This window comes from Clupea harengus, chromosome 9 (assembly GCF_900700415.2).
Source record: "Clupea harengus chromosome 9, Ch_v2.0.2, whole genome shotgun sequence".
In the NCBI taxonomy this organism is placed as follows: Eukaryota; Metazoa; Chordata; class Actinopteri; order Clupeiformes; family Clupeidae; genus Clupea; species Clupea harengus.
This window is the reverse complement of record NC_045160.1, coordinates 484549-495151: the sequence shown is the minus strand read 5'-3', so window position 1 is coordinate 495151 and position 10603 is coordinate 484549. Positions and strand designations below refer to the sequence as shown.

General features: G+C 38.9%; 1 protein-coding gene across 1 annotated transcript; it reads left to right on the top strand.

The window, feature by feature from the left end:
- Positions 1-425: 425 nt before the first annotated feature.
- Positions 426-9934, top strand: pgr (progesterone receptor). The gene is made up of 8 exons (XM_012830953.3): positions 426-1755; positions 4329-4438; positions 4927-5043; positions 5586-5891; positions 6339-6483; positions 6583-6713; positions 6901-7058; positions 9121-9934. The coding sequence occupies exons 1-8, from the start codon at positions 851-853 to the stop codon at positions 9271-9273; spliced, it is 2025 nt and encodes a 674-aa protein (XP_012686407.2). The 5' UTR covers positions 426-850; the 3' UTR covers positions 9274-9934.
- Positions 9935-10603: the final 669 nt, after the last annotated feature.

Sequence of the window (10603 nt, the reverse complement as noted above, 5' to 3'; positions counted from 1 at the left end):
TAAATATTATGAATGCAATATAATTTGTTTCTTACATGTTCCATATAAATGTTCAATGTGTAGCTTAATATTATAAAAAAGAGTCGTACAACATGTTGTATTTCATAGAAGTCTAGTTGTCAAGGTGACTAAAGGTGGCGCCTAAAATAAATAAAAGGATCGTTCTTGGTCATCTCGACCTTACCTCAACACTCAGAAGCCAGTCTCATACAAAGGTACAGAAAGTCATAATATACAAAGACTACATCCAAAAATGGCTATTTATACCATTCTAGAGCTACACTCCGTAGCCCAGGCCTACTAGATCAACAAGAACTGATACAAATACAGAAGTTATTGTAAGACAAAGACAGTGGATCAGCATGTAAACCCCGTTGTTTCGAATCAATCTGATTGATTATTCAGCGTTTGCTCAGACTGGGTGTATTGCAAACATTATTGTCACATAAATGTAATTATCTTTTCAAAAAGGAGGCTGGCTTGAAAGGGGGTGTTGGTCATAGAGGCATGACTCTTTTTAGTAAAAGTAGTGAACCTACTTGGATAGTTGACATGTTTATTCTCTTTAAACTAGACCCTGATTTGTGTTCTAGGTAAGGATGCACTAAAAATAAATGATATATTTAATTCCATAAATTCGGTATTATTCATGGATTCGCTACTGACTAATAGGTAAAGGCTAGATTACTTTTTGTACACAGTCCTTGGCCAGAGGGAGTAATCTGTCTAAGTGGTGTTCTTGCTTAGATGGATCAGACGTCCAATCACAAGAGGAAGAGGGTGTTTGCTGCCGCGAGCTCTGGAGATTTTCCACTTTCTTCTCAAAACGGAAAGGAATCTTGTCCACAGGATGGAAAGTATGAAGTCCACTGTTGCAGACTCCTGTGATACCGGCAAAAGGGTGAATGACTTTATAGAAAAGTATACAGACGTGGGAGGCGACAATGCGACGGATCGTAAGGAGTTGGAGACAACGGTTTGCATCTTTACAGGTCTGGGCCGTTTTGAAAATGTGACTACCTTATGTACAGAGCCTGAATTAATCACCGACAACACCGTTCTCAAAGACAGTACAGCAACAGACAAAATGTTTAGCAACAAACGTTACAACGATCGTCCAGATGATTATATTAAATCCGAGCACAGTCCCTGGATTCCCAGCAAAGTATTTCAGAAGCACTCAGTGTCTCCTGAAAGTTCGCAAAGCTCATCTGCGTCAATTGCATCACAGGGAGAGATGTGTAAGTTTATAAAAGATGAGAAAGAACCATCTCTCATAATGGATCCTCGCGGTTCTGATTTTGATATGACCTCAAACGTCTCTTCCATGAACAGTTGTTACAACAATGTCAAGAAACAGCAATTCGACTTCATGGTCGACGTGCCATCGTTCCCAAACTACAGTTCTGGCCAACAGGTAGTTCTCAGCAGTTCTCCGACCATATTTGTCGATTTGAACCAGAGTAACGCACGACAACCATTTTCTGAAATCAGAAGCGACTCTGCATGTGTCTCCGGAAAAGGTATGCAAAACTATGATGTGATAAACACGCAGCCGTCTCAGCAGCATCTGTTCATGTGCAAGAACGAAATGTCCCGATGGCCACTTCAGCCCTCAGCAGCGGACAGTCAGACCTGGTGTCAGCCCTCCGGGATGTCCGAAGAGCAGCAACATCAAGCGGCATATCCCTCACTTGATGGGATTAACGCAGGTTTTCTTCAGCGGTCCTCAAACACCTACAACACATTTTCTGGGTAAGGACATTTTTAAAAGTAGCCTAATATTTGGGCTTGTAATGACCAAGGGAATAGTTTGGAATTGTAGAACTGCTAGGCCTATATTTGGAATTTAAACTTAATTGAACAAAATTGAATAGCCTCTTCAACCGTAGTAAGTTATTACCTAGGCCTAATTTCTTGATTCTCTATAATTGTTCTCATGATGGACTACAATATGTCTCTACCTCTGCTCAAAGACGATAGGCTGTAGGCTGATGAGAAAGTATAAAATTAGGAGTTAATTCCTGTCAGCAGTTCATTAATGGAGTAGTTATGCTATGACTGTTTCTGTGATCAATGGACTTACATTGATCAAAACTCAAATGACAATAACAATGATTTGAGAATACTATAATATAGTAATGCTAACCTTACCTAAACATACTATTGGTCTTTTCGACTTGATGTCACATGTCAAGTTAAATATGGGGTGTTATTCATTGCTTTTATTTAGGATCCTAGCACTAATCAGGTTGACTGGGCTAAATAACTGACAAATGTCTCTCCAGTTCATTTTGCATTGGGATTAGTTTAGAAATGAGAAATGGAAAGGCTCTTCTTGTCAATGTGTTGTACTTGCCAATGAGCAAGGAGTGGGGAGTAATTACATTTGAAATACAACAACGTCAAAATAGCTGCTGTAGAGAGGGTTTGAAAAGCCACATCTGGCTGATTATGTCATTAAACTGACCAGAACATGGATAAGCCTTGGCAGAGGTAGAATATGTTATATCTTACCTTCCTACAGGGTGTGGTAAGTTTGATTAACAGTTCTTTTGAGACATAATTATACAATTGATTGATTGATTAATAACCGTAAAGGATAGATAACATGTACATTATATAATTGAAACTGATTCAAAAAATTGAAAATGAAAGTAACACATTAAAACATTTTGTGAGGAGTTATTATGACCATCACCACTGCTGAAATATCACGTCATTTACTTAATATTTTCTAACTCTTATTCATTATTATGGATTTTTTTTCCCCTTTGATGGAACTCCGTTGCCTAATCTCTTGTACTTTCTTAAACAATTTGTGACCAAGGCCTAGGCCCCACTGAATAGCTACAATAGGGTCCAAAAATGTAACATGATTCGTAAGATGAGTTCTACAAACTACTTAGGCGAACAATGCTTTTGGCAAACCGGGCCCTGATTGTTCAAAGTGACCTAATGTCTGTATGTTTTCCACGTATCATATTGAGCTGCTTGGGCAAATAGATCATAGTTAGCTATTTGTATCTCTCCTTCTTGTCAGTACTGTTGTGGAACACTGTTTATTTCTGTGTTGTAAGCACCTGATGGAATACGCCTGAGTTTAAAATTAAGTGCTTTCTGACAGGGCAACTGCCTATGGCGGTGTCGGATGCGTGTCAGTGCCAACGTTTATAACGGAATGTTCTATGCCTTGAGCGTCAGATCCATTCTTGTATTTTAATTGTCTTCAACAATTTGAGCCAACTTCTATGGCACTGTGGGTTCAAAGCATGACTTTTCTTCCCTAAGCAACCATTGCCACTAGAAAACAAAACTAAATAACATTACCCTGTTTATAGCAAGTAGTTAGCTAATAAAGATGATGACTCGAAGGTTTGGTAATGTCGATCTTGCCATTGTACATTTAAATTGCTCTGAAACAAATGTCGCTGCCAGTTGGCCTTTAGGTTCAAAATAGCATCGTTTAGAGGCTGAGTCAATATGTAGGCCTGACACGTAAAGGACAGAAATGTGAGAATGCTCAGAATGGAAGAACTGAATACAATATTTGAAAGTATTACATATTGAGCACAATCTAATAATGGACCAAATATAATACCTTTCATTTAATTTCATAAGGGTAAATTATTGCACAAATGTTATCTTAAAGGCACAGCGTGTAGGATTAGGGGTATCTATTAGCAGAAATGGAATATAGTATTCATAATTATGTTTTCATTAGCATAAAATCACCTGTAACTACAAATTGTTATGTTTTCATTAGCTTTGAATGAGCCCTTCATATCTACATAGGGAGTGGGTCCACCATGTTGCACGGCCATGTTTATACAGTAGGCCAGAAGAGGCAAACCAAAACACTGGCTCTTGAGAGGGTCTTTTGTCTTTTGCCTTGTGTCTTTTTATGACACTGGATGGCCACCGTAGGTTCTTCTACACACTTGGAAAGGGAGCGGTATATATTAAAATGACTACAAATCTAGGCTATTGTCCCCACCATCATACATGCTTCAATTCCACCATAGATGTCACCTCCGTCAGATTTACATTTAGTTTATTTGACATTATGATATTTTTATATTTGTTGAGGAATTGTAGGTCCTAAGTAAAGTGTGGGTTGTCCCCTAACAACAGTGTGAGTTTGAAACATGTAGGTACAAATCTAAAAGACACATTTTACATTGCATAAAGTAAAAAAAAATGTCAATGTTGCATCATGTTTTGCCCCATGTCTCAAGAGTGATTGTATTACATTAACCTTATGTATTACAGAACACAAAAATGTGATAATTAAGTGCCATTACTAACACTTTTTGTTTGCTTCACAGGCTGCCTCCCCAGAGAGTGTGCATCATCTGTGGGGATGAGGCCTCTGGCTGTCACTATGGTGTTGTCACATGCGGAAGCTGCAAAGTATTTTTCAAAAGGGCAGTGGAAGGTAAAGTGAGATAATGTCATCGAATATGCATCAGCGTACAGTAACTTTGTGTCCACAACGGACAAATGGATTTGTAGTAAAGAGTATTTTTTCCAACTTGTTTGAGATGTTTTGGCTAAGTTTTGCATGTACCACGTACATACAAATGATATAAAATCATGGAAACTGGATCATCCAGCCAGAATGCCTCTGGAAGGTCATTCGTTATCATTCTGGTAAAAGCACACAATGTTCTAATTTTCTTACATGCTGTTCTCGTTATCTTGCAGAGGAAGATATATAAGAGCCACTATGTCTGACCATGACCATGTCACTATGTCCTTAGCCTTGCTTCAGTTCCCTGCCTTTCTTCATTCCTCTTTCTCTCCCTCCCCTGCACTCCCCCACCCCCCCACTCCGCCACTCCCCCACCACATAGTGCTATCAGAATACCCTCGTCATCACCATGATGTTTAAATCTACCCTAACAACCTCTCTCCGATGTCCAGGTCATCATAACTATCTCTGTGCTGGGAGAAATGACTGCATTGTGGATAAGATTAGAAGAAAAAATTGCCCTGCGTGTCGTCTCAGGAAATGTTACCAGGCTGGCATGATGTTGGGAGGTACTTTTTCTCTCTATGGTTCTTTGTTCCTATCTTACTGGGTCATACATCTCTGACTGTTGTCACTATAGTTTCCAGTTATTTTTACAAAGGATTTTTTTCAGAAGAATCTATTGACACTGTGAGACTAACCAAACCCTCTTTGCTGTTTGAACTGCCCAGAGAAGTCATTCATCCTTTGAATAATTTGTCATGTACTTTTAAAAGAATACATTAATACAACATTAATGATTAGAGCATTTACTAGCTAAAATCAAACAGCCTTGTCTTTCAAACACCAGCATCACAGCTGAGACTGATACAAGCTAAAAATCTATATAGTGTTGCTTTAATAAATCTGGTAAATATCACAGCATATTTCATAATGTTTGACACTCCAAAGTTATCGTGAACCAAAGTGAACAACTTTGACAACTCAAATAATGTCCTGTATAGCAATAACCATAAAACAATAATGGAGAAAGAGAAAGATTTATTCTTTAAATGCTCTTTAAATCAAATTATATCAACCTAATCATTGCTCTATCTATGCTTTTTTACAGGACGAAAACTGAAGCGATTTGGAGCCATGAAAGCCATTGGGTTATCCCCATCTATGATGTTCCAGTCTCCCCTTGCTCTCACAGGCGACGGCCAGGCCATGACCTCACTGCCCTGCATACCAAACTTAAGGGAACTTCAGCTCTCCCCACAGATTTTAAGTGTACTGGATAGCATTGAGCCAGAGGTGGTCTACTCTGGATATGACAATTCCCAGCCTGATATGCCTAACCAGCTTCTTAACAGCCTCAATCGGCTTTGTGAGAGGCAGCTTCTGTGGATTGTCAGATGGTCGAAGTCTCTCCCAGGTAACAGCTTCTGGAGGACCACACACATTTCTGCACAAAGGGGGTCATTGGTTGAAAGTGAAGATGCACAGGAGATGTATTGGAGATGTAGATTTTGTCAATTTAATATAATAATTTATAATCATATTTTTTATCATAAAACAAACACTTTTCTGCCACGTATGTAGTATGCATAAGTAGACTGCATACGTGCCCAGGTAAAATCCTTTTTCTGCTCAATGGAAGTTAATCCACGCTTAATTTAAGTTCCATATGTCTCTAGAATAGATTAATGGAAAACCCTCATGCATAAATTGCGTGTTTCCAACACAGGCAGGTGCACAAGTTCATTAAGTCTGGACTCATTTAAAACCCACTGCCTGAATATTTCATATAGATATGAGAAGAGTATCAAGGCAAACTTGATAAGAGAAATAACAGTTCCTTTATGTTCATGTGTCTGCAAAGGATTTCGTAGTCTGCATATCAATGACCAGATGACGCTGATCCAGTACTCTTGGATGAACCTTATGGTTTTTTCTCTGGGCTGGAGGACTTTTCAAAATGTTTCCAGTGAATACTTATACTTCGCCCCTGATCTCATTCTCAGCCAGTAAGTACTTGTATTATATCAATACACATTAGTATTTATGTTGTTGCTCAATGATAAAAACATTAACTTAAATATGCCTTTTTGCTTTCTTGTTCAAAGAGAGCGGATGAGAAAGTCACCAATCTATGAACTGTGCCTGGCAATGCAGGTCATCCCACAAGAGTTTGCCAATCTACAGGTGACCAGGGAAGAATTTCTGTGCATGAAAGCTCTGATGCTTCTAAACACTGGTAAAGACCTTTTGTCCGAATGAAATACAAATTCTCCCTTTTTTTCTCTTAGCCGATGTGCCTTTTGTTTAAAGATGTGCTACCCAGTTATGGGACATTTCATTTGATAATATAACACTTAACACATAATATATAACATTATATAACACTTAACATTTTTGTTAAACCAGCTATCTTTGTTTTGCAGTGCCTCTGGAGGGTCTGAAAAGCCAACACCAGTTTGATGAAATGAGACAGAACTACATCCGTGAGCTGACCAAAGCCATCCACATTAAGGAGAAAGGGTTGGTGGCCAGCTCCCAGCGCTTCTTCCACCTAACCAAACTCATGGACGCCATGCATGAGGTATCAAGTGCTTGTGTCAGTGGTTACAAAAGAATCTGGAGTTTTGTAGAAGGGAATAGCGTGGTATGATTAGCAGTATCAACTGATCACTTGTAATCAAATGTGCACCGAAGTACCAAACCGAAAAGTCATGTAATTTGTAATGATCATACTAGACTTTCAGTTGATTGAAAAATAACTAATGAGTCACATGATTTGCTGTGATGAATCACACTCATGCACTTGATTGAATGCATTTTGAGATGTAGCACAGCAGTGGCGTAGGTGTATCTTATCATGGGAGATTCCCAGCACTGCCCTATAGGCAATAGTCCTTTCGTCTCTTGAAAAGGCCAAGAAGGAGAATATTTTCTTCAAAAGGAATATGCAATTGAGAATTCTGGACTCGGTTAGTCAGTAAGCTTGACCTAGCTAATTTGAACTAGGTTGCTCTTGGTAGACGATGAGTGGAGCTTGATGCCTGCGTGTGTTAGTGTAGGGCCACCATAATCGATATCAGCATTGAGATCAAGGCATTACCCTCATTTTACAAGGGTTATAAAATCACAGTGAGTTGGTGGGAGATGGTCGTATGTACCCATGGCACTAATGGCCAAAGCAACACAGACTGCCCTTACCTCTGTTGTGTTAATGGCCTTTCCAACTCCTAAGGACCCTTTCAAGTCATGTAAGTTCCATGTCAAATGTACTTGACTCACATTTTTATGTTATTCAGACGTCGTAGGCGAACAGTGGCTTTTTGACGGCGTTACTCATACCCAGTACTACCCATTTAGAACTAGGTGAATTGAGTTTAAATATACATTTCAGTTGTCATGACAATTTGAATCTGTTCAATTTCAATCAATCAATCAATCAATCAATCAATTTGTTTATTTGATCAAGAGGGACCGTGTACATTCATGAACATTAAAATGTAAATGCACCCAATTATAGCCAAAAGACTAGTTTCCATTGGCAGTCCCCCTGCCAGAGTGAAAAAGGCTATACAACCTAAAAAAGGCATTAACGTATATCAAACATAACATTGACAATAAATCAAAAAAAATCAAAAAAAATAAGATACAATAAAATAAAATACAATCCTAATATACAAGTTCTACTGCTATACAAGTTCTACTGCTTACCCACTAGTGATCACATGTTTGGTTATTTATCAACCATGTTTTGAGATTACTTTTAAAACAGTTAAATGAGGTTGATTCTCTAATGTTCTGAGGGAGATGGTTCCATTCCCGGGCTGACCTAACTGAGAAAACCGACTGTCCAAATACACTTTTTTTTAAAGGAATATCACAGTCTCCTCTTGCTGCATAGTGGTGGGGGGGCCAGGTTAAACCGGATTTTTAACATTAAACAGCAGTTCTTAAATGTTCTTAAATTTGATTGGAGTTTTATTGTTAGGCCTACAGTATATATTGCATTCTATTTAAAACGTTTCCTGATTTGCACAATGTGATGGATTTCCTAAAAAAGGTAATGTGGTTTACTGAATGTGTGGCTGTAAAGGGCAGTCATGACATTTTTGATGAACTTTTTCCAAACCTCTGCTTTTGGGAGAATATGACCCAAGTGCCCACAGGGGTTTTGCTGAAGAATATAGACATGCATTTAAAAATACTCTCCGTAGCACTTTATTGGGGCTTTAAGACTTACCAATGTTTTTAAGAATTGCAGTGAAGTGATAAAATGGCAGTAGTTGTCTCCTGATTTATTGGCCGGGCAGTGTTGTTGAAGGTCTAATCTCAGGGATACTGGCAAGGTCATGCTGGTCTATGCGGAGTAGAAATTAGTACAGACGTGCTCTGACAACGCTATGCAACTCCAGTTAGACCAGTTTGGCCCACAGTCTTCACGTGATGCTCATCAAGAAGTGTAAGTTAGAACTACAAAGGCCAAAATCAGTTTATATCTGCATATCAGTTTATGCTGAATTACACAGATAGTGTAATAAATTCGTAACATTTTGGGTCGTTGCTGTTTCTTCTCAAAGCTACTATGTTGTGCATGAAATGTATTTTTGACTAATGGCTAATGGCTTTCTCTTGCTCTGCCCACACAGATTGTGAAGAAGGTCAACCTGTACTGCCTGAGCACCTACATCCAGGCAGACGCCATGAAGGTTGAGTTTCCAGAGATGATGTCAGAGGTGATTGCTTCACAGCTTCCAAAGGTGTTGGCGGGTATGGTGAGGCCTCTTTTGTTTCACAAGTGATGATTCCTGAAGACCCAGTGAGGATCACCCACAACATCTTACCTAAGGAGACATCTTAGGACTTTTTTTGATTACTTTATATGGCAGTACCATACTATGTGCTCTCCTAGGTTTTTCTTATCTATGATTCCTTGTTTTAGCAGTAAATTCTTTGGCAAAAGTTACTCTTGTATGATCAATAGTTTGTTGTAATGACATCATATTATTATGCCCAAACTGCACTATTTTTATTTCATTTTTGTTACTGTGAGATATGGTAGCATTTTTTACTTTGTGTAAACCCAGTATCCGTAAAGCATTATAAACACATTCATAAATGTTTGTAAAGTAGTCATAATGCATCTTAGCGACTGACATAAGTCTATAAAACTATTTATAAATTGACATGACTGCACTTAAGCATTATGATATTATGATGAGCCCTACACAGCTATTATTATGTCTGGGGAGGGGGGGGGGGGGGGGTCAATATTTTACATGAAATCTGATATTCATTGTTGTAATTATTTCAGATTATTTGCAATACTTTGCATTACATAGCTCGTATTACATTATTCTCATTGGGTGTCAAACAGCAGATTGTTACTTTGAAATTGTGTAAACCTGGTTACCAAGGGCTGTGTGATATAAAGTGTCATTGAAGTTTTTTTTTTAAATATCAGCTAGAGCAGTGGTTCCCAAACTTTTTACAGTCCCGTACCCCTTCAGACATTCAATCTCCAGCTACGTAATCCCCCCCCCGGCTCATTTTGTTCACCCTGAGGTAGATCGATGGCTTAAAATGAGTGAATGTGCCACAAGTGACCCAAACCTTCTAAGGTTGTTGTTGGCCAGCCATCAACAGAACAGAACACTAAAAAAACATTATTTGCAGGCGATTGGGAAGATGAGCAAATTAATTTGACAGGCTGTAGCGGAGCTGTGCGTGTCAACCGTTGAACAGGGGGGCGTGGCCGGAGCAGAGTTCAGCACAGACGTGACATTTTCTCAGTGGTTTTAATTCATTTTTAATAAATGCTTGTTCATCGTTGCGATCGTTGCTGTGTTTATTAGAAAGAAATACAGCCTTGCAGGGCAAAATACAGGGGAATTTGGGCGATTTTGATGCACAAAATGATTCCGCGAATTCCGGACATTTTCTCCCTGCGTACCCCCTGAACCACTTTGCGTACCCCTGGGGGTACGCGTACCCCAGTTTGGGAACCGAGGAGCTAGAGGAACATGCACTTCATTAATGCAAAAGCTCTCTGATCAGAAAGTCATAGATTTAAATGAAACTTTTAATGCAGACAGCCTTGTCTCAATGTGTATTAAGACCGAAAGTGAAAAA